The sequence below is a fragment of the Phalacrocorax aristotelis genome, chromosome 29 (assembly GCF_949628215.1).
Source record: "Phalacrocorax aristotelis chromosome 29, bGulAri2.1, whole genome shotgun sequence".
Lineage (NCBI taxonomy): Eukaryota > Metazoa > Chordata > Aves > Suliformes > Phalacrocoracidae > Phalacrocorax > Phalacrocorax aristotelis.
Window position 1 is genome coordinate 255,768 of NC_134304.1, and position 24,283 is coordinate 280,050.

At 50.1% G+C, this 24,283-nt stretch overlaps 2 protein-coding genes across 2 annotated transcripts; both read right to left on the reverse strand.

Annotated features, from left to right (window-relative positions):
- Window positions 1-721: 721 nt before the first annotated feature.
- On the reverse strand, window positions 722-10,380 carry LOC142048925 (soluble scavenger receptor cysteine-rich domain-containing protein SSC5D-like). Its single transcript, XM_075076272.1, has 7 exons — window positions 7,108-10,380; window positions 5,366-5,392; window positions 3,944-4,273; window positions 3,221-3,550; window positions 2,478-2,807; window positions 1,586-1,915; window positions 722-1,021 (listed from the first exon to the last, which is right to left on the reverse strand). Exons 1-7 carry the CDS (start codon window positions 7,136-7,138, stop codon window positions 987-989), a joined length of 1,413 nt encoding a protein of 470 aa, XP_074932373.1. The 5' UTR covers window positions 7,139-10,380; the 3' UTR covers window positions 722-986.
- A 5,143-nt stretch (window positions 10,381-15,523) lies between these two features.
- Window positions 15,524-19,396, reverse strand: LOC142048911 (sulfotransferase 2B1-like). The gene is given in 7 exon segments (XM_075076240.1): window positions 15,524-16,721; window positions 17,150-17,309; window positions 17,410-17,483; window positions 17,869-18,033; window positions 18,420-18,623; window positions 18,938-19,038; window positions 19,302-19,396. Coding segments are annotated over 7 exon segments (915 nt in total). The 3' UTR covers window positions 15,524-16,605.
- Between the last annotated feature and the right edge of the window lie 4,887 nt (window positions 19,397-24,283).

Consider the following 24,283-nt stretch of genomic DNA (forward strand, 5'->3'; position numbering starts at 1 on the left):
CCTCCCCAGAGCCACACTGAACTAGGGCACCTCCCAAAAGCATTGATGCTATGAGCTGCTTTGGACCTGCTTTAGAATGGGGTGAACCAGTCTGGGGGGAGGTCGGGGGGTCATCTGAAGGACAGTCATCTGTCCTTCCCAGAAAAACTAGTCTGAGTTGGCCAACTAACGTGGAGACACCCGTGGTCAATATTGAGCTAAAGACCTTTGCTCTTTGCTTTGTTGGGATTAAAGCATTTGTGTTGTGCTGACAAGCACAAAGCACATTGCTTTCTGGAAAGCAACAAATCACCAAAAAAAGCTGAGCTGGAGGCTAAGTCTTGATTGGGCATCCCTGAAATGAGGAATTACCCACTCGTAAAGTGCCAGCTTTGGTCTGTGGGACAAGTGAAAGAGGAAAAGGGGTGCGCTGTTCCCCGTGGGGGGGCAGATCCCCCTCTAACGAGCGACAGACAAACCTTCAGGGATAAGCTTCTGTTGTGCAATGTTCAATGCCCTTCCCATGGCTCTTACGGCTGCCTTCGTTACTGGACTGAATGTTAGTGGAGGCAAATGTTCCTCTGCAGACCTGAGAAATGGTATGCTGTCATACCACCAGCAAAAATATTCATCGTATTGATTCATCACATAAACGTTCATCATGGTGAACCAACAGCCCCCCCGCCAGGTATGTGCTCAGGCAGCAGAGGTCCAGAAGCGATTTATGAGTCAGCTAGAAGTTCAGGGTTAGGGGAACTTTATTGATACTTCGTGATGTTTGCTTTTCAGTGGGAATAATGTGTTGAGATGCGTTTTCCATCAGTGCAGTACTAACCAAGTTTGTAGATCCTTCAAAGGATGAGAGGGAATGGTTTTGCCAAACCCTGGGTCCTGTTATGGCACACTGATGGTTCTGTGACATCCCTGCCCTTTGCTTCTCAGCTGAATCTTGCTGGCCCATTCTCCTGTGGCAAGGCGACCATGGTCCAGTAGGGCCAGCCTGGCACTCACGATGCTTCTGGGTCCTCCAGGTTCTTGTTAACTGTAAAGAAAGGGAGCAAGGTAAAGCAAAATCTGCTCCCAGGAACTGTCTGACACCAGAATTGCCTGCTAGATGTGACAAGGGCTCTGCTCCTGATGAAGGTCTGCAGGTTGACTTGCACCCCTATATTTAGGGCTGTTGGGAACATCTCGCCCCAGACACCGTTGCCCCCACAGATGCTCATTGTTACCTCCTGCCGTAGAAACTGCCTTACCTGCCATCTTTCTGCCCTTTGGGAGCCGTGCCCTATAAAAACCACCTTGTCAGCATCTCCCCAGCAGGATTCATCCCATAGCCGGACGCAGGTGCGTTTGCCTCTGCTCGGCTGATGCCCATCTCCCACCAGCTGGTCCCACCACATCCATCCTAAACAGATGCTCTATAGTCCTTACAGCTCCCTGCTGTAACCATTTCCCTGCCTCCACCAGCATTATCCTGAGCTGGGGAGAGCCTTCCTGCCCTGGGATTCCCCTTCTGTACACTGCAGTCCAGCCTGCCGGCTCTGCTGGAAGCATTTGACCCTGTCCCCACATCACCACAGATGCCACGGTGATGGGTAGTTACCTGCACAAACAACATCAGCGTCCTCTCCGTGATAGCAGTTGTGTTCACCCCATGGCCTGGCCTGACAGTCAAAGATGCTCTCTTCTGTCCCGTTGCATTTGACATCGTCCAGCCAGATGATGTCAGGTCCTCGCCCATAGCGGGCACCTCCCAGAGCTGACAGCGGTGACCCGCAGCCCACCTGCTTGCACACCACCTTGGCGTCCTTCATGTCCCAGTCATCGTCACACACGCTGCCCCACCGGTTCTCGTGAAGCACCTCGACTCTCCCAGCACACTTGTTCGGGCCATCCACGAGCCGGACCGGCCCTTCCTCAGGAATGTCCACCTCTGCATCAATGCCCAGAAAACAAATGTTAAGGGAGCGTCCTGCACACCCCATCGCCTGCGGGAAGTCTGCCTGCTCAGCAGAGGCTCAGGTGTCTCTGCGCACACCGGAGTTAGGGCAAGGGCTCTGCTTCTCTGGAGTGGGAAGGAAAACAGAAAAACCAGGGAGAGGTGTTGTGGGAAAAGGGCAGGATGAAGCTTTCCTGGTCTTCACGGATGGCTGCAGACTCTTCTGGGAGTCTGCTTCAAGGAGTCTGCTGATGCTAATCAGCATCAGATGCGGGACAACGGACCAGGGCAGGCTCAGGTAGGAGAGGATTTAGTGCTGCCCCTGGGTCAGCTACATCCACATGTTCCCTCCGAGTCATTGGGCAAGCACTGCACCCATTGGTGGGATGAGTTAATCAGCTGCATCCCTCTCTTGTTCCCACCAGCAGATATCCACAGAGCTGCACTGGGGCTCAGGACCAGCCCTGATTCAGGCAGGGGGCATATGTGTGGTGGGATCTGCTACTACAGCATCCTACTACCCAGAACATGCAGGATGGGGGCAGAGGGGGGTTACCTGAGCACTCCACGCTGGCATCTTCTACATGGTTGCAGATGTTCTCTCCCCATGGCTTTGCTTCACATTCGATTAGGGACTCTTCTGTCCCTGTGCAGTTCACGTCACTCAGCCAGATTTGGCCTTTCCCTTCCCCGTATTTAGACTCCCGAGGGGCCGATAGCGCCGTCCCACAGCCCAGCTGCTTGCACACAACCTTTGCCTCCCGTAAATCCCAGTGATCATCACAGACGGTCCCCCATTCGTCCTTGTGAAGCACCTCGACTCTCCCAGAGCAGCGGTTGGGGCCACCCACCAGGCGGACTGAGGTGGAGACGGTGATCCCCGAGTCTGCAGACACATCCAGAGAGGGTGTGCTCAGGCTGTGCTTTGGTGTGTGCCCTCCTCTTCCCTGAGTATCCCTGCCCTGCCCTGCACTCAGCAGCCCCTCCTCCATAGCTTTTTCCACATATAACTTGTAACTGTCCAAGGAAGAAGGACGATGACAGTCTTAACCTCAAGGCTTGAGCTGAAGAATAATGGCCACAGAGCACCCTAGTGAACAGAGAGGAGAGAACCTCCAGACTGAAGCCCTCTTCTGTGGTATAAGGACCCCAGGCCACCAGCAGGACTATTAGATTAGCACCAACTTAGTAGGAGAGTGCTCTGTAGGAAGCCGTTGTTCCTGTCCAAAGTTGTGCCCATGTAGACTTGTAGGACACCCTAACATGTCGCTGACAAGAGCAGAAGAACGGGAGGATTACCTGAACAAATTGCACTGGCGTCTTCCCCGTGGTAACAATTGTGGTCCCCCCACGGCCTCGCAGGGCACTCAGAGAGAGCAGCTTCCACCCCTGTGCAGTTCACATCATCCAGCCAGATGGTGCCAAATCCCCGTCCAAACTTGGCTCCAATGGGGGCCAGCACCGCATCCCCACAGCCCAGTTGCTTGCACACAACTTGGGCATCGTTTAGATCCCAGTCGTCATGGCACACACTGCCCCACTGGTCTTCATGAAGTACCTCAACCCTGCCAGCACATCGGTTCGGGCCTCCCACCAGCCGGATGGGCCCTGGCTCAGGTATTTCTGTTCCTGCCAAAAACAAATGAGGGAGAAGCTTTGGCACAAGTCTCTGACCCTCACCACCTGGAGAAGGCAGAATCTTCCGTGATGTATCAACACTGTCTCTGCTCACCCCAAACGCCTGTCAAAGGCTCCCTTCCTAACTTCTTGCTTGAAAAGAAAAGTTGAAGGGAAAATAATATCAGCATGGAAGCCATCAGGGGAGTGAGGTGATTATCTGTGTCTTCTCCCAATTCTGCAGGTTCTTCCAGGCCCAGGAGTTGTGAGGCGGCTTCTCTGGGTCAAGTGCGGTATTAAGCTGGAGCTGAACAAAGGCATTCTAAACGGGTCAGAAATTGCACCCCGGCTTACTTGAGGAAGAAGGGCCAATGTGGCATGAATCAGAAAATGACAGGGTGTTACCTGAGCACTCCACGCTGGCATCTTCTACATGGTTGCAGATGTTCTCGCCCCATGGCTTCGCCTTGCATTCGTCGAGGGACGCTTCTGTCCCTTTGCAGCTCACGTCACTCAGCCAGATTTGGCCTTTCCCTTCCCCGTATTTAGACTCCCGAGGGGCCGATAGCGCCGTCCCACAGCCCAGCTGCCTGCACACAACCTTTGCCTCCCGTAAATCCCAGTGATCGTCACAGACGGTCCCCCATTCGTCCTTGTGAAGCACCTCGACTCTCCCAGAGCACTTATTGGCACCATCCACCAGGCGGATCTCAAATTTGCTTGTGTCTACATCTTCTGGAGAGAGCAGATACCCCGGGGTGAATGAAAGGCCTGAGAAAGAGGGCTCTTCCTCCCCAGTGAGGCTGTCTTTATTGCCAAACCAGGAGGAAGAAAACCCCAGAATATTCTAGCATCCCAAATCTTTGGTGGTTGGGAACCAGGTTCTGAGCTGGGAATGGCCAAAAGCAACAGCTGTTTGTGGGACCATAGGTCTGTTTTGAGAGACGAATCACAGGGTTCATTTTCAGCTGTAAAGGGAGAGGTGTAGCCCCCCCAAAACCTACCCCAGAGTTCAGGTTCTGGCTAAGATTCCCCACAGTTAAGGCCAGTGTCTCCCAGCCAATGCTGCTACAAGAACTGGAAGTAGGGAGGAGAGAATGGAGACATTTCTGCCCATTCCTCAGGGGAAGGGCTGGGTTTTCTCAGCTATTGGCAGTGATTGCTGGGTGCTGTTGTGGACCTACAGACAGTACTGAGTCAGTACTCAGGAGTGGAAAAGGCCTACTCAGTCCTGTCCCTGCTTCTGACCCCACCAGGACTCACAATCCCTCTCAAAACCTGGCTCCAGTTGCCAAACCTCCAATCACAACACTGTTTGCCACCTTAATATCAAGAACCAAATCTCTCTGGATACTGCTGTCCCTCTGCATGGGACTGGGGTGCTGTAGTGAGAGAAAATCACCCTCTCAAGTGCCACGGTCTGAAACCCTGAAGCACCTCCATACTGGCTCATGGAGCCAAGGGGACACCAGGCATTCCTCCATCTCACGGAGATCAGACCCCCGCATTGAGGACATCCTAACTTCTCATTTAACTTTGCTAAAATGAGCAGCTGTTTGTCAATCTTTTGGATCAGTACTGTTCCTTTGGCCCAGAGAACTCCAGCAGGTACCAGCTGCACCTCCTAGAGCATACAGAAGGCAGAGCCTGGAGGATGTGGTTTACAGCGAGAAGATCATTGGCCACAGAAACAGGTTTCAGACCAAGGTCTCCTGACCCTGAGCAGCATATTTAAATCTCCAGGTCAGACATAGCATCACTCTACATGACATTCTATAATAGCTGTGTGTGCTGACTCATGCTCCACTCTCTACTACAAATACTGACCTGCCAGTAGGACTCCTGCAAGGGAAGCTGAAATAGAAGAAATACAGGGTGTTAGCTGGAGTCTCACGAGTTCTTCAGAGCATGGAGAGTCAGGACAGCGAAATGCCAGGCAAGAGACAAGACTCTGTGAGTTCCGTTAGAGCCCATCTTTGCCCTCCATCTCCCAAACCCAGCTGTCAATGGGATTTGCCTATCCTAGTGCATCTCCACAGGACTTTGTTGATAAAGAGATCAGATAAAGAAAGAAAACCTAAAAAAAAAGTCTACTGGAAAAAACAGAAATTTGTTTGCACGGATAATGTGAAAATACCATAACAGAGCAGTTGGGATTCCTCTCAACCAGAAATAGGCACCTGAAAGTCATTGTCTAGAGGGACTGGATTAAAACACTATTCTATTCTATTCTATTCTATTCTATTCTATTCTATTCTATTCTATTCTATTCTATTCTATTCTATTCTATTCTAGTCGAGTCGAGTCGAGTCGAGTCGAGTCGAGTCGAGTCGATTCATGTAGGCTCCCATGCCAGTCAGTGGAAAGAGTTCAGCCATGGCTGATGCATATCAATCTCATCGTAGGTCTGGTGTCCAGAGCAGATGGTCACACTGGGCCTGGAGGTGCGTGTCTCTGCTGGAGACAAAGGATGTGACGCCCAGCTCTTCTCAACAGCCAGGCAAGAGGTACACTGCTGAATGAAACAGCTGAAAATGAGATGAGTTGCAAGTAGTCTGGCATTTTTATTTTTTCCTTTTTGTCATGGCCAGACCATGAAGAAGCATTGCCATCTCTGAACTTCAGGCTGACACCAGACAAAATTAATCCCTCTCTCTCCTGCAGACATTAATGGCAGCAATGAAATGGCATGCAAACAGCTATGGGCATGTTAATGACGCTGTGCAAAGAAGCGTCTTCAATGTGGAATGTGTCTGGAGACTTGTGCAAAGAGGCTATTCCCATTCAGAAGATTTCCCCGAGGATTAACTAGACGTCCACACAAACCCTGGGAGGGAAAGCCTGAGGAAAACTTGCCAGGATCTGTTTTTGCTGGAAACTCAGGAGAAGGGGACTTTGTACCCACAGGAGAAGGTCAACAGCGAAGAAGAGCTCAACACAAACAACAGTTTCTGCTCCTAAATGCAGCAGTGTGCCAAGATCCCAAGCGTTGACCAACAGCTTTGGGCAAGAGCAGAACTGCTGACACCAAGACAACCATTAGCATTATTGCCCAGGTAAGTCTTTTTCCCATCGGCTTTTAAAAAAAAATTTTATTAGCTACTTTTAAGGTTTATGGGCTGAGATGCCTAACGGTTACCCCCCTTCTCTGTAAATTCCAGCTGCATTCAGATAACTTATCATCTTGGGAGCCTGAAGTGCCTACCCACGTCCCGTAGCCACTGAGCATGCTCAGTGCCCTGCCCATTGCCACCAGGTCTCCTCTCATCCCTGAGGCACAGCAAACAAAGAAGATATAAGGAAGACATTTTTTATGATGAAGATGGTGAAATGCTGGCCCAGGTTGCCTCGATAGGTGGGAGATGCCCCATCCCTGGAAACATTCAAGGTCAGGTCGGCTGGGGCTCTGAGCAACCTGATCTGGTTGAAGATGTCCCTGCTCACTGCAGGAGGCTTGGACTACCTGACATGAACAGGCTGTTGAGGAAGCAATGGTGGAAGAGGAGAACCATTGGCAAAGAGTTGCCAAGCTGATAGCAAAGAGAAAAAAAAAATCCCACCTCACTTACCCCAGAGACATGCCAGGAGGACAAACCTCATGTTGGTGGCAAAAACACTGTGCGCTTGTCGTCTCCACGGGAGAGCAGGGCAGGGAGGAGGCAGGGCATGCACCCAAGGGACTGGCTATTTGAGAAGTCCTCCTTGTCACAGCTCCTCCCCTCCACCCCAAAAACCTCCCTCTGTGCCCCACGGCAGGAGCTCAGCAAATACAAAATGCCAAGCCTCTGCCAGGAAGCGACTCTTGTGCCACGAGCATCACGTAAGCTGTGGGATTGTGAAAGCGGGCTGTTTCAGGAATCTACTGAGCAAACAAGCCATCTCAGGACAGCCAGTTCTGGACCATCAGTGCAAGGATGGGGGGAGACAGGGTCTTGAAAGTTGCCTTCCAAGACTGGCTTCAGGCAGCTGCGGGAATAGGCATCAGTGCCCGTGCTTAGCTGCAAAAACGGGTACGATCCCATCCTGGTAGTGCAGCACAAGAAGATGTAAGAAACTTTTTCCCACTGCTGAAAGCAGCGTCTCCCAAAAGCGAAAGCTTTTCCCAGGTTTCCTCCCATGTTTGTCCCAAGAGACAGGAAGGCTTTGTGAAATGTGGTTGCAAGGTTTGTCTGTGTTCACAATCCAGTTAATTTTTTGGTTGGTGTGGGGCCTCCTCCCAGTCTTGACAGTGCTAGATGTACAAGTGGCAGGAGGTTCTGCCCCTGGATGGCAAAGCCGGGCTCCCAGGTCCCCCGTGAGCTTGAGTCACCCAGGTAGGCACACGGCTGAGGAGGGGAATGACGCTGCAGGGATATGACGCTGCTGCTACCTTGGGTTGAATCTACCTCCTGCCAACCTCTCTATCTGGAAAATGCGTCTGGAGACCTTGTATGCTCAGCAGAGATCATCAAGCACTCCTAGGAGGCGGTTGCAGTGAGGTGTTGGGCTCACACGTCCCTACTGGGGATGCCTAAGGGGGAAGATGGCCCAGGACTGGCTGAGGGGGTGGATATCCTGAAAGGAAGGCGATGTGATGCTAGGCGTATTGCACCTCTACCACTCAGCAGAATCCTCAGCCCCCTCTTTGCATTTGCACAAGCTATCTGGGCAAGGTTGGCCCACAGGACCATTGCTCAGCATCGTCTCTAGGAACAGAGGTGGGTGCAAATAGCTCAGCTGAACACACAGAAAATATGCTTTACTGCCGAAGACACACAGAAATATCTTTCATCTCAGGGAGCGTGCGTTGGACAGACAAGAGTTTGTGCAGCTCTGCTTAAGCTGTACAACCCAGGGACTACTTGCAGCATGTCATTTGTCTTCCCCATGACAAGGAAGCGCGTGAAGATACACTTTGGAGATGACAGGCAAGGAGGGAACATCCCTGGCAGAAATGGGGGGTAGGAGTGGGCGACAACTCAGAGGGAAGGTGAATGAGGGTGGGGTAGCAAGTCTTTTCTTTGCAACAGCTGGTCCAGCAGACAAAAGGTGAAGGTGATGGGCCAGAAAAGCAGGCCTGAATAAATACAAATCTCAGGCCACCCAGGACCATGGCCTTCTCAAAGGCATGCACCAGTCCACGTGTAAGTCACGTCCATAGTAAATCAGTATCAACGCTGTGTGTGCTGGAGGAGAGCACCACATTCAGCTGAGAGCAGATGCATCATAGACTCATGGAACAGTTTGGGTTGGAAGGGACCTTTAAAGGTCATCTAGTCCAAACCCCCTGCAGTGAGCAGGGACATCTTCAACCAGATCAGGTTGCTCAGAGCCCCAACCGACCTGACCTTGAATGTTTCCAGGGATGGGGCATCTCCCACCTATCGGGGCAACCTGGGCCAGGGTTTCACCATCCTCATCATAAGAAATTTCTTCTTTATATCTAGTCTGAATCTACCCTTTTTTATTTAAAAACCATTACCCCTTGTCCTACTGCAACAGGCCCTACTCAAACTTTTTGTCCCCATCGTTCTTATAAACTCCCTTTGAGTACAGGAAGGCTGCAATAAGGTCTCCCCAGAGCCTTCTCTTCTCCAGGTTAAACAACCCCAACTCTCTCAGCCTTTCTTCACACGAGAGAATACAGACGACCTCTGTATCTTAGCAGTTGAAGACTGTTCTCATCTGTTTGCCTAGTTTTCAATTTTGCTCATTGAGGGCATTTTCAATACCTCTATCTCTGTCCTGTTGTCTATGCTTAGGTAGCTGTTACTGCCTCCCTTCTGGCCAGCCTCCCCGTACGTGGGAGGACCCCGGTTCCAGAAGTCTCAGGTGAGGTTTGCTTTTTTCGCAATAACCGTAGGTTGTTGAGCCATGGCCTGTTGTGCTTTGATACTGATCCTTAGGTTCTTCCCGCTTGCGGGGAGTCTGGCCAATAATTCTGGGTTTTTGTTTGTACAGTTGATTACTCCCTTGATAGTTAATCCCAACCAACCCGTATTTGTTGATAACACTTTGCATGTTATCTTCTAGGTGGCTACAAATAGAAGTACTGGCTTTGTGCTCAATATTTTTCCAGGAACTGAATTTAGACTGGATCTTCTAAAATTCACAGGAGTTCTGTCCTTCCCCCCTCCATTCCTCCCTCCTTTGCTCCCTCTTCCTTCCTCTCTTCCTTCCTTACATCCTTCCTTCCCTCCTTCATTCTTCTCTTCCTCTCTTTCTGTCTCATTTATTCATGTATTCCTTCATTCATTTCTCTTAAGATCCAAGTGGATCAAAGAGTAGTTTTGACCACGAAGGGAAGCTTGGAGCAACTGACTGTGCATGAGGGTCCTTGCATGGCGTGGTAGCCTTTGTACTGTATCACAATTCCTGACATCCACTCTGGCTCCTCTGAAATGTCCTGGAGTTTCCCAGCATCCTTCACTTGGAGTAGCTGAAACTTCAGAAAGAATTTCCTCTTTTCTCCCTGCTGACCTGTTGAAAACACAGTCCTGCCCAGCCCTGCTACCGCCGCTCAGGATCCGGTGAAGATAACCTGGGTTTCCTGATTTTCCGTCCGCCGCACGCTGGTCCTGTGCATGCACACCAGGGAAGGCAGCGACTTTGGCTGGTTTAGCATCACAGCGGTCAGTCAGTTCTCAACATGGAGCAGCAAAGACCTGCTATTTATTTAACCAGGCACTCATTCTCTCCCAAGGGAAGCAGTGTCCATGCTGTCTTTTAATATCATCACTCTCTCAGGCATGCCAGGATCAAGCTTTAGTATCACTGGCATTTTCAGGGTACAAACTCAACCATTTGCTGAGGTTCACCATCAGACCAGCTGTGTTGATCAAGCTTTAATACCACTGGCATTCTTAGGGTGAAAACTCAACCATTTCTGCTTTTGACATCAGGCCTGCTGTGTTGAAGGGGGCTCTGTGGACCCCTCCATGCAGCCAAGGCATGAACCAGCTCACATTCACACCACTGAGGCCTAGCGCCACACAAAGTGGACCAGCTATGCTCATTCTTCGTGGTGCTTGGTTTGGATGGGCTCTTTGTCCCATGCCTGAGGATATATTTGCATTGTTTTTCAGCTCAAAATCTTTGACGTAGTAGGAATTTTTTGAAGCCTGCCAGAGAGTTGTTTTCTCTAGGATGAAGATGAGATGCACTGGGCACAATGGGGAGTGGCAGGAAAGCGTGTGCGTGGGGAGGCAGAGCTGGCTACAGTAGAGCTGGAGCTGAGAAGCAAAAGCAGTCTGACACATCTCCACACAGCTTGTCTGGAGTGGGCTCTGGTGTGAGCTGTCCCTCAGCTGGGCTCTGGTTTTCCCCAGGGAAAATACATGCTTTGGTCTAGAAGAGAAGGTGGGACAGGATTAGCACACATGTTGTGTAAACACAGAGGGAACAGGCAAGAAGCTAGTTAAGGAAGGGATATCTTGTGTGGGACCTGATGTCCGTGCCCTGTGGCAAGGTAAAATTTACAACCCCAGTTGGTTGATCTGAGGTGGGAAGGGGTAAGCACGTAGGGATGGGAAGATTGCTCTTCACATACCTGAGGAGGTGCATCCGAAGAGAACTGCAGCGTGCTCTGTTTGCATGCTCCATCTGGAGGCCACAAAACCACGTTCCCTGAGCATAACAATTGCTTTCTACAGCTTAACAAGGGCTTTGCATGTAAGAATGAGTTAGGAGGAGAAAGGTTAATCATGAACTGAATTCTATTTTGCTAGAACAGTTGTACTTGCTGATTTACTTTGGGCTCTTCTGCTGAAAAGGAGTTTGACTAACTCTGGACGCAAAAGGCACATTGTTTCCCAAAGCCAGCAAAGCCCTTTAGTGGTCTCCTCTTTGAGGGAAAGCCTTTGCACACACCGTAGTATGTCCCACTGGCCTCTGTCTGATACCCTGATGTCTCTAAAGGCAAGACGGGTGGGATATGTGCATTGAGTGACACTGGAGTCACCACATAGTATCTAAAAGATCTTCACCAGATTATAAATATGGCATAATAAACAGAGACTAGCAATTTTCTGTAGTTGGTGCTGTTCTGTTTAGACAAATGAGCCCTTTCCTGGGTGTCTGTAGTGTCAGTGCCTACATCTGATTAGCAGACGTTCAGGGTTCCTTTTATAATTACCGATGATTTAATCGATACACATAGTTCAAAGTAGTATTTTGGCCTCTGCAAGACATTGAACACCGCGCAGCCCTTTGTCAAACAGTCATGTGCCAGGGTCCTTGGGGACCTGACAGCTCTCCACGTCCATTCCCACATCCCACAATCCTTTAACCTTGGCTTTCTCCCCTCCCCTTACTTCAGGCTGTGGAGGGCTGTTGCACCAAGGCTCCATGGTATATGTTCTTACAAAGCTTTGCTGAGGCACTGACCCAAACCTAATATTTTAGAAGGATGTTAGAGGGAGAGAAACGTAATGCTGGGTGTAGAATGAGCCACATATAGCTTGAAGGCAAACTCTTTATATAAGAGGAAAAAAATTTTACCATGGTTTTGGGGAGTACCTTCCAATGCCATCCCACACACTCTTTCTCATTATTTTTCAGCTCCTGACCTGGTGGTCATTGGGCAGAATGTGTTGGGCATGAGCAGGTGTGCAATAAAGGTGGCCCAGACTTCACTGCCAACAAGACTATGAGGCTTTTCCTTGGTCAGGGCATCTTCTGGCTGGGTCATTGATCAAGACTCCAACGTGGACTTGCCAACCATGGCACTGCTCACTGTCCCTGGGTTAACTTTCCCTCTCTGAACAGAGTCTTGCTAAGCCTGGCCCATCTCCTGGTATTGCTGGTGGCTTCTATCAGGAAATTAGGCTGTCATGAATTACAAGCAGCAATCTCTCTCTGCATGTCTTAGCTCCTGACCTGGTGGTCATTGGGCAGATTGTGTTGGGCATGAGCAGGTGTGCAATAAAGGTGGCCTAGTCTTCACAGCTAACAGGGCTAGTAGGCTTCCTTTTAGTCAGGTCATCTGGCTATGACATTGCTCAAGACTTCAACATAGATGTGTCAACCCCACTGACAAGGAGGGAAGGCATTGCTTCCGGCCCCAAGACAACTTTCCTTCTCTGGACAGAGTCTTGCTAAGCCTGAAGCCATCTCCTGGTGTCGCCGGCTGCTTCTATCAGGAAGTTAGGCTGTCATGAATGACAAGCAGTACTTTGGCAGCTGAAGAAGCTGGGCTTCCCTGAGGGCTCTGTGGATGCTCGGGGACACACAAACCACAGAGCCATCTCTTGGCCAAGAGCCACAAAGGTCCTTCCCCTTCTTTGATTCCCCAAAGCCACTCTGTGGGGATAATCATCTAAATCTGGTAGAAATCTGATTACCTGGGATGCTTCTGGCTGTGGTCCCCAGGGACATCCCATCCTGCACTTTCAGCACAAGGACAAGGCTGTGGTTCTAAATCCCACTGTGTCTTGCACAACTGGCCTTGCCTCGTGGAAACCCATCACCTGGTTTAGGTGCTATCAGGCCGGACCAAGGGAGGTGCAATGGCACACTGTCCTGTCTGCACACCCTTTCCTAAATCTTGTAGAGCACCCCGGCCCAAGAGCTGACCGTGCATGTCTGTCTTGGACGTACCACAGAATCACAGAATCACAGGTTGGAAGGGACCTCAGGGATCATCTAGTCCAACCTTTCTAGGAAGAGCAGAGTCTAAACAAGATGGCCCAGCACCCTGTCCAGACGACTTTTGAAGGTATCCTATGCATTTGAAGAGCTTCCAATATTTTCTTGGAGAGTGGAGGGGATATTTTGCCAACCTGCTGTTCAACCCATCCTGTGCAAGGGATGGACTGGGCTTCCAGGTCCCCAGAACCTGGCAGCCAGCCAGCCTTGCTTTTGCTCAGATTTTGTTATTTTCTATCTCACCGTTTGTGCTAGCACCAGCAGCACACCCAAAACACCTCTGCACTCAAGCAGCCCTCCCCATTTTCCCTGCTGTTCTCCTGTTTGATGAGCATCCCCAAGAGCACATTTCAGCTGGTTGCCACTCCTATACAAGGTGCCCTGGCCAGTGGATGGGACAGGCAGGACGTGTTTCATCTGTGTGCTCTTAGGCATGTGTTAGTCTCCTCTGCCTGCAGAGGAGGAACATGTTGGAGAGCAGGCAGGTGGGTCCTACCCTGGGACACCCTAGAGCCTGCCTCAGGGGAAAAAGAATTGAGGGATGGGATAGAGAGGAGAGGCAGAACCCAGGAGAAAAAGCCCTCCCTAGGAGAAAGGATGCAGAAGTGCAGCAGAAAGTGCTGGACTGTGTCCAAAGGGAAACGAGGCTGCTGAAGGGTCTAGAGCACAAGTCCTGTGAGGAGCAACTGAGGGAACTGGGGTTGTTCAGTCTGGAAAGGAGGCTCAGGGGAGACCTCATCGCTCTCTAGAACTACCTGACAGGAGGTTGTAGAAAGGTCAGTGTCAGTGTCATCTCGCAAGTAACAAGTGATTGGATGAGAGGAAATGGCCTCAGTTTGCACCGGGGAGGTTTACATTTGATATTAGGGAAAATTACTTCATGACAAGGGTTGCGAAGCATTGGAACAGGCTGCCCAGGGAAGTGGTTGAGTCACCATCCCTGGAGGTATTTAAAAGACATGTAGGTGTGGCATTTCAGGGCATGGTTTAGTGATAGACTTGGCAGTGTTAGGTCAATGGTTGGCCTCCATGTTCTTGAAGGTTGTCATGGTTTGAGATGGGATAGAGTTAATTTTCTTCACTGTAGCTGGTATGAGTGCTGCTGTGCCAGACATGCTAGAACTTCAATACGAACTGGAGTCCAAGGCAGACAAGTGGTATGCCACAATTGATATCGCTAATGCATTCTTCTCAATCCCTCTGGCAGCAAAGTGCAGGCCACAGTTTGCTTTTACTTGGAGGGGGGTCCAGTACACCTGGAATCGACTGCCCCAGGGGTGGAAACACAGCCCTACCATTTGCCATGGACTGATTCAGACTGTACTGGAACAGGGAGAAGCTCCAGAACACCTTCAATACATTGATGACATCATCGTGTGGCGCAACACAGCAGAAGAAGTTTTTGAAAAAGGGAAGAAAATAGTCCAAATCCTTCTGAAACCTGGTTTTGCCATAAAACAAAGTAAGGTGAAGGGACCTGCACAGGAGATCCAGTTTTTAGGATTCAAATGGCAAGATGGTCATCATCAGATCCCAACGGATGTGATAAACAAAATAGCAGACATGTCTCCACCAACTAGCAAAAAAAGGAAACACAAGCTTTTCGAGGTGTTGTGGGTTTTTGGAGAATGCATATTCCAAATTTCAGTCTGATCGTAAGCCCTCTCTATCAAGTGACCCGGCTGGCTGGAAACGTTATCCCGTGCCCCATGGCACTGCCCGGAACACTATCCTGGGTCTTGAGAAACAAGTCCTGTGGCGATGCGGCACCCCAGAGAGAATTGAGTCAGACAATGGGACTCATTTCCGAAATAACCTCAAAGACACCTGGGCCAAAGAGCGCGGCATTGAGTGGGTGTATCACACCCCCTGTCACGCACCAGCCTCTGGGAAAATGGAGCGGTACAATGGACTGTTAAAAACTACGCTGAGAGCAATGGGGGGTGGGACATTCAGGCCCTGGGATGCACATTTGGCAAAAGCCACGTGGTTAGTCAACACGAGGGGATCTGCCAGGCGAGCTGGCCCTGCCCAGTCAGAATCCTTATGTACTGTGGAAGGGGATGGAGTCCCTGTAGTGCACGTAAGAAAATATGCTGGGGAAATCAGTCTGGGTTATTCCTGCCTCAGGCAAAGGCAAACCCATTCGTGGGGCTGCTTTTGGTCAAGGACCTGGGTGCACTTGGTGGGTGATGAGGGAGGATAGAAGAGTCTGATATGTGCCTCAAGGGGATTTGATTTTGGGTGAAAACAGCCAATCAACTGAATAATATGCTGTTAATTGCTATATAATGGTGTATGTCTTCACTACTATGGTTGCTAGATGCCATATCAACGGTATCATGGTGGGAATCTCCCAAATTAATAAAAAAATGAACTTTCATTGAACCAAGCAAAGCGCAGTGGTGACAGAACAAGGACTAACAGTGCAGCGGTGATGGAACAAGGACTGGCTTCAGCATGCAACAATCCAACACCACACACAGCACCTCTCTGGCCTTGAAAGGCTCGTACAACAGATAGAGCCCAAAGTCATGGACTAAATGAACTCAGTGGACATTTTGTGGACATTTGTGGGCCCTCTACAGACATTTTACAAGGGTGGTCCATAGACTAAGGGATTGGATAGTATGGGACCTGAGCATGACATAAATGGTACCGAATAAGGGGTGGATACTGTCATGGTTTTAGCTAGGATAGAGTTAATTTTCTTCATGGTAGCTGGTGCAGTGCTGTGTTTTGGACTTAGTAGGAGAATAATATTGATAACACACTGATGTTTTAGTTGTTAGGTAGGGCTTGTCCTTGTCAGGGACTTTTTCAGCTTCCCATGCTCTGCTGGGTGCACAAGAAACCATGAGGGGAGGGGGCACAGCCATGACAGCTGATCCAAACTGACCAAAGGGATATTCCGTATTATATGACATCATGCCCAGTAGATTAACTGGGAGGAGTTGGCTGGGGGAAGCAGTGACCACGGTGCAGGGACTGGCAGTGTTGGTCGGTGGCTGGTGAGCCATTGCATCACTTATTGTTTGGGATTTTTTTCCTCCTCACAAGGTTTTACCTCTCTCTCTCGTTCTTTTCCTTTTCTTTATGTTGTTATTATTTTTATTATTATATTTGTTTTATTTTAATTATTCAACTGTTCTTATCTCAACCCGTGAGTTTTCTTAGTTTGGCCCTTCCGATGCTCTCCCCCATCCCACAGGGGTGGGGGGAACGAGTGAGCAGCTGTACAGTGTTTAGTTGCTGACTGGGGCTAAACCATGACAAAGGTCTTCTCCAACCTAAATGAATCTATGATTCTATGAAATTAATTGCTTGCACACTGAGGTTCAGTACCATTTGCAGTCCTGGATACAACCCCCTCTGTCCAACAGCAGCCAGTTACCCAAGATGTCAGTGGCTAGTGCTTAGCTGGCTTCAGAAAGGGACAAATTCTAATGCTTGTCCCAAGGGAAGGACATGTTCAGGCACTGCATCCTGTCCCAGTAGATTCTGTTGAAGGTCATGCTCTGTGCCACTATAAAGTGGTTCTTCCAGTCTCCGCAGATGCCTGAGTTAGAAGTGCTTTTGGGCTCAGAGTCCACCCCAACACACTGCCCCCCTTTCTGCTCTGTAGGCACAAGGGGAGAGGCTCAGCTCTTGGGTCCAGCTGCCACCCTGAGGGGTTTGTCCAAAATGAAAGACCACCCCCACCCCTGGAAAGATTCAAGGTCAGGTTGGATGGGGCTCTGAGCAACCTGATCCAGTTGAAGATGTTCCTGCTGATTGTAAGGCACTTGGATGAGATGACCTTTAAGAGTCCCTTCCAATGCAAACTATTGCATGATTCTACTCTGTGATTCTATGGACCCTGTTCTTCAGACCCAATTGCAGCGTGATGCAGCTCTCCAAGACACCCTCGCTCTGGCTGTCCCCTGGGGGAGGACACCTGACAGGGGCTCCTCCCTGAGATGTTGTGATGGGGCCCCTCTTGCTCACCCTTCCTCAGGAACTGGCCCTTTGTCTGGTCCATGATAGCTGTGGGGAGCAGGATGGAGCTGCACATTGGGTTCTCCCACATGGCTGTGAAGGAGGCATTTTGCACCACCAAGGAGACGGCATCATCATCCAAATCCTGCCCCCAGGAACCAGCATGTACCTGCTGTGCAGGTCCTGGAGGGACAGACAGACCCTGTAACCACCAATGGCTTGTGACACACCAGCATGTTCGGAACAGGAGGGTCTGCCTAGGTGTCCACCTGCTTCCACTATTCATAGGTGATGAAGAAGAAATCCTCTGTGTCCTTCAACTTCACCCAGCAGAGCAATGATTCTAGGGAGCAGGTGGGACTGGGAGGCTCAACTGCAATTGCAGCCGAGCAATGGGTTCTTCTCCAGCCACCTCCACAGTTGGGAAGAGGTTGAGGCTAGAGGTGTGCAAGGCTCTATATGGATAAAATCCTGCCAGGGCTTTATAGGGTTTCTTGGCCAAGACTTCCTGAAGATATATGAACTCTGCAGGAGAAGGCAGGGAAATCTACTTCCCATCTGCTTCAAAGCTCGAGAGAGCTTTGTGGGCCTGTGTGTCTCTCTAGAAAGGCTTTGCTTTCCTCCTGAGCCATTCACCTCTCTCCTGTGGGAACCTTGGCTTCACAGCCATCATCAGTGGACAGTAGCAAAAGACACTTGAGCCAGAGGCAATGGGAGACACCATCCACCCTCCCCCGTGCCCCGAGTAAGCCCCAAACCACACTCATTCTCTCCATTCAGAAAGTCCCTCAGGAACTGCTTGAAGGACGTGAGAGCCTCATAGCTGTTGCACATCTTGGAGAAGTAGCAGGAGGAGACAACATATCGAGGATCCTGTAGCGTGTAAATAACCTGGGGCAGAGTGTGTACAGGAGTGATACGCTCCCAGTAGGGGAAAGGGAGCTGCAGGCCCTGGCACTGGGGTAGATCTGAAAATGGAGGGGTCTGCCACACAAGAGCCAACTCTGTGCTAGACCTCATCACACAGAGTTGGGCAGGGGTCTCCATGAACACACAGGTGCCCTAGAGGCATTGGAGACTCTCCAAAATATCCAAGAGAGGAAGGAGGAGGATCTGCATATTTCCATCTGGAGGGCATGGAGGACACTCACCACTCTCCTACACCAACACCAAGGTCCTCACGCAACACCCCTCACTCCAAGGTTCCCCAGATCTTGGGCAATGATCTTCCCAGCCCCCCCGTCCTTCTTGAAGCTCTGCCTGGGTGTACGCCTCATCTTGGCGCTAGAATGGGAGGACTTGGGGAAGATGTGCCTGGGGAGGTGGCAAGTCAGCAGGTGAGGCAGAGGGTAGCTGAGGGCTGACTCCAGACCCAGATGGGTTAAGAACCAAGGCATGCAGTCAGAACTGAGGATGGTTCGGCTCCAGCTGGGGCAGCCGTGGCTGCGAATGAGTCTCAGAATCTCGGTCATCCACACGGTGCCTGCCAGGGAAAGCAGAGATGCGGGGCAGGGGACCTTGCCCGGAGGGTTGGGATGGGGAGACCTCACTGTGCCACAGCACCGTGGTTGGCAGCACCCTCAGCCCTGAGGCTGTGCCCTGCCAAGAGATGGTGCTGCCCTGCCAATGCACAACCACTGTGGTAAACCGTGCCCCGTCCTCTCCCCGCAAATATTCCTGTTGCCCACCACAAGGGAAGATTCACCCTCTGAACAACATCTGGAGATGTTCCCAAAGTGCTCACCCCTCTCCTGCCCCTCTCCACCTTTGGCCAGCCCCGCTGCCCACCCCTCGTACCAGACCTGGGGTAGGTGACGTTGAAGATGTCATCGTCCAGCACCAGGAACTCATCGTGGGTGAAACTCAAGCTGTGCTCAGAGTTGGAGGCAGGGGGGGAACTTCACGTAGCGGACTGGCGTTGCACCTGGGTGGGGATGGGGATGAGATGCCGCAGCTCTGCGCCACTATGATGGGGAGGGAGAGAGACAGGCCAAGGGTGCTGACTCCAAGCCAAGAAACCTCTTCCCCCCATAGCAGGTCCCAAACAGGAGCCCAGCCATACTATATCCCCAGCATCATCAGGGGATGGTGGGGATACGGGGTGCATATTATGGGATAACCCACCGAGATACTCTCTGGTCCTTCCTCATGGGGACCCTACCTCAACAGCAGGTTGCGTGGATGGCGGATTGCTGGCTCGTAGAGCACTTCAGGAGCTCTAGGGTTAAATTCCTGCTGATGGACCAACCCTCTCATCTCCCTCCCCTTGCTGTCCCATGCGTTTACCTGCCCTCACAGCTTGGAGGGGTGTCAAGTGCCGTCATTGCAGGATCTCTGGCCAGCCAGGGGGACGGGAGGTAGAACTTCCCTGCCTGGTACCCAAACCCCAGCTTTATTCTGGTCCAGGAACGACAGGTCCTTGGAGGGGCCAGGAGCTGGAGGGATAATAAAAAGGGGAGGGAGAAGTGTTCTGCCCTTGTGCCACTATTCTGGAGCAATGATTAACAAGATCCAAAGTCCAGCAGGCACCCCTTTCCCGAGGAAGGGGTGGGTGGGCTGGGATGGGGGGAGCACACCCGTGTAGGTCCTTTTGGGAGCACGGTGGGGTGAGAAGCTGATGTCCCGTGTCCTCTGCCCTGAACTCCAACCGCACTGCAAGAACCCCACTTTTCTCCCAATGCCCCTTTGAATTCCCACCTAACCCTCTCCCTCTTCCTCCAAACACACTATTAAATGATTTCCCTGAGCTGAAGATCATTTGCCAGTAAATTTCCCAGTAAATTTAACAAATCCATTAAAAATTTGATTATTTAAATGGCTTATCAGAAAAAAACGTCCTTCCAGGAAAGGCAGCAATAAGGGATGGGCCAGATCTTTTTCACTAAAAACCTTCATGATTGCACTACAGGGAGAGGAAGAGGAGGAGTTCTTCCTCCATTGAGGCACTATATGGTCTGCTGTAGATCCAAGGACAGGGATATTTAATGCCATTAATTAGAAGCAACAAATGTTTCCTGTAAATAAGGCAGCCATGCAGTCATTTGCAAAATTAAAAGTATTTTCTAAATGTTCCCCTCTGCATGCAGCAAGTATCCCACTTTCTTGCAAAAGGACAGCTATTCTGAAAATTTTATGTAACACGATGTGCTGATGAAAGTAGCCTGAAAAATAAGTCCATGGGGTGTGTGCAGAGTGTTTGAGAAGTGGTAAATATTGGCTCTGAGTGCATAGGACAGTTGTTTTCTTAAGATAACCAACTAAACCAGTGATTTCCCTTTGGATCCTGCTTTGTTTTCCAAGCAAACAGGAGAGAAAATGGGATTAAGAAATGTTTAAACACTTCAAAGAGGAACATGAACCCACCCCTGGGTAGGAGGTTAACAGTGGAAGTGGGAAATTAAATTAACCCATCACCTTCCTTGCTTCAAGTTAAGACACAAGTTAAGCAAAACTAAAAGCTACAGAGAAAACCTTAAAGTATTACCAAAACTGTTTTTTCTTTGCAATCTGAGCAGGTATCTACAGTTTTCAGAACAGACCTAAAAGAAATCTATCTGGTGTTTTATACTCAACAGTTAATAAATAACTGTAGCTTTGCCTACCTCCAAAAAGTAAGTATACTAGCCTAGAATAATTATTAAAAATTAGATAATAAATATGTTTGTAAACACCTTGATGTGGATGAGTTGTTAGTTAAAAAAGGCCATAGTCTATATTTTAGAAATACATATTTTATCATATTTAACAGGCATTAAAACATTATAAGCAATGTTTGGTCAGTTAAGATATTGAGAAAACTAAAATTGAATATATTATGTTTTAAATATTTGTAAGTTTTCTTATTAAGAAAAACCCACCCATGCTACTGGGGGAAGAAAGGAAAAAAAACCAGAAACAAAACAAAAGGATTTTAAACTGCAGCCAGGGCATTTAAGTTAAACTTTAAGGAAAAACCTGTAATTACGAAGACTGTTAGGCTTTAAAAATATTAACACACAACAATTCCAAATCAAATTTGTCATGTTAGAATTAATAGCAATTAAGCAATATTTAAAAGCTAAGAATGAATGAATGCACACTAGCCTTTTAAATCATAGTGATGAGGAATGAATAATAATTTCTTCAGCACTAAGGTTTAGAAAGAAACCAAACTTAGCCAATTTAATTAAAATTTAATTAAAATCAATTAATTAAAATTAGTTAATTAAAGTTATCACTTCAAAATTAATTAAAGTAGCAATAGAGGAGTGAAGTCTCGTTAAAGAAAACCCATTTGTGCTAAAGTAGAACAGAAATCAAACACATCAGGCTTTCCAGGAGCCTCTGCAATCCCCCCACTGCTGCAGACCCAGGAGGACATTGTCCCCAGTTGGGTGGAAAATTAGAAATGAATAAAGCAACGAAAATATCAGTATCTGTTTTGGTACAGCGTTTTTAAAGATCTCACCTGGACGGGAGGCACTGGTTAGACACTCTGGGTAGGCACTGAATGGTTAATCAAAAATAGATGGCAAAAGGTGGTTTGTTTCAGGATCAAACTCTGGGTCTTCTCTGGAGGCACCTGGTGGGTCCCGTAGATGACGGAGAGCAGCAACACACCCCGGTGGGATTATGAGGAGCATCAGGAACCTGGGGGATGTGATTCCCTGCCCTTCCCCGCCAAACATAAAGGGAATCTGGCAACTTTTAGGTGCCTAAAAGGTGCTTATAGGTGCAGCCCTCCAGGCTGGTTAGCGTGATGGACCTCCGTTGGGACGTGCCTCAAAGAGGTCCAGGTCACCATGTCATTGTGCCTCAACCCCCACCAGTTGCCCCAAGCCAAGTCCTTCCTGGGCTCCCAAGCAGGCAGCAGATTGAGTTGCAGCTCGAGATGGTCCAAGCAACCCGGGGACACGTGGAGGCATCGCTCATCTGGGTTGATTGCACTGAGCACCTCCAAAGCCTTCCTCCACCTCCTCTGACTGTGGTTATTTGCAACCTGGTTTTGGCTTTTTTTTTCCTATTTTATTGTTTGAAATATAGTGTGGCTTCTCGACTAGCTCCTGAGTTTCTTTTATTTCCCTGCTTGGTGCAGCTGCAAGTGGCTTTCTATCTCCTTGCTAGCTTTGCCTCTTGGCCAACTCAGGTCAAAGAGCTGCATCATCCATGGGTCCTTTGGCTCACTCACAGGCCTTTCAAACCAAGGACAAGTATTTGAGCTCTTTGAAAATGTTTGCCTAAGGGTTGATGGTGATTGGCTGTGCTATTGGTTTATCTTGAGTCCTCCTGCATTGCCACTTTGGGAGGTGGACGTAGGGTTGGGTGGTAGGAACATCTCAGATCTTCCCCGCAGCGAATCCCAAAGGACAAGTTTGGTTAGCAGGGTGGTGACCCAACAATATGAACCCTTTGGGTCCTGGGGATGGATGCAGCAGGGTTATGCACCTCCCTTTTACGCTGAGGGTGGTGAAACCCTGGCCCAGGTTGCCCCGATAGGTGGGAGATGCCCCATCCCTGGAAACATTCAAGGCCAGGCTGGACCGGGCTCTGAGCAACCTGATCTAGCTGAAGATGTCCCTGCTCACTGCAGGGGGGTGGGACTAGATGACCTTTAAAGGTCCCTTCCAACCCAAACCATTCTGTGATTCTAGTTCATATCTCCCTCCGTTTCATTCCCAGGATCTGACCCCGTTCCATGTGGCCTCCCCTTCATCTACCAGGAAACATCCCACTCCTCCTGCGCCGAGGGGGGAGCAGCAACGGAGCGGCCCGGGGCGCCCCTGAGCACACCTTCAACTGGCTTGTAAAGTGGGGGGCTTGACCTTGCTCCATGGGGGACCCCTCCGCACACGTGTGCTCCAGGCATGTCCCTGCCACGCACATGCGTCTCCCCACATGCACACACACACATGCTCCACGAGTGCCCGTGCACTGAATGTGTCCCCACATGTACATGTGCTCCAGGTGTGTCTCTGCCAGGCACACACCTCTGTACACACACGTGCTCCAGGTGTGTCCTCACAAGCACATGTGTGCTCCAGGTGTGTCCCTGCATTGCACGTGTCCCTACAGGTGCTCCAGGAATATCCACGCAATGCACACAACATGTCCCCATACACATATGTGCTGCTGGTGTGTCCCTAACATGCACATGTCCCTACACGCAGACACACACATGCTCCAGGTGTGTCCTTGTCGTGCCCACACGTGTCTCTGGATGCACACACGTGTGCTCTAGCTGTGTCCCTGCTATGCACACATGTCTCCACATGTGCACACATGTTCTCGGTGTGTCCCTGCATAGCACGTGCATGTCCCCCCATGCACACATGAACATATGCTCCAGGCATTTCCCTGCCACGCACACACTTGTCCCCACATGCACACGTGTGTCCCCACATGCAAAGACACACACACTCCAGGCATAACTCTGCCATGTACACATACGCCCTACATGTACACGCATGTCTTCATATACACGCATGTACTCCCAGCAAATCCCTGCCATGCACATGGGCCCCCACACGTCAACATGTGTTCCCATATGCACACACAAGTGTTCCAGGCATGTCCCCACATGCACGCACGTGCTCCAGGCTCATCCCTGCCATACACACACACATGTCCCTGCCATGTACACACGTGTCCCCACATGCAGACACACTCTACAGGCATGTCCCTGCATCGCTCACGTGTGTGCCATGTACATGTGTTCCACATGAACACATGAACACATGCCTCCATGCACACATGTGCTCTATTACCCACACATGTCTCCCCATGCACATGCATGTTCCCATGCACACAAACGCACTCCAGGCACATCCCTGTCGTGCATGTGTCCCCATACACACACATGCTCCAGGTGTGTCCCTGCCATGCACTCACATCCCCACATGCACAAGCGTGCCTGCATGCACCCCCATCTGCTCCAGCCATGTCCCTGCATTGCACACACACGCATGTCCCCACACGCACACGTGTGTGCCTATGTAAACCCATCTGCTCCAGCCATGCCCCTGCATTGCACACATGTTTCTGCATTGCACACGCGTGTCCCCACATGCACGCGTTTCCCCACACACACCCATCTGATGCAGGCATGTATCTGGATTGCACACGTGTCCCCACGCGCACACACGTGACCCCGCAACACCCATCTGC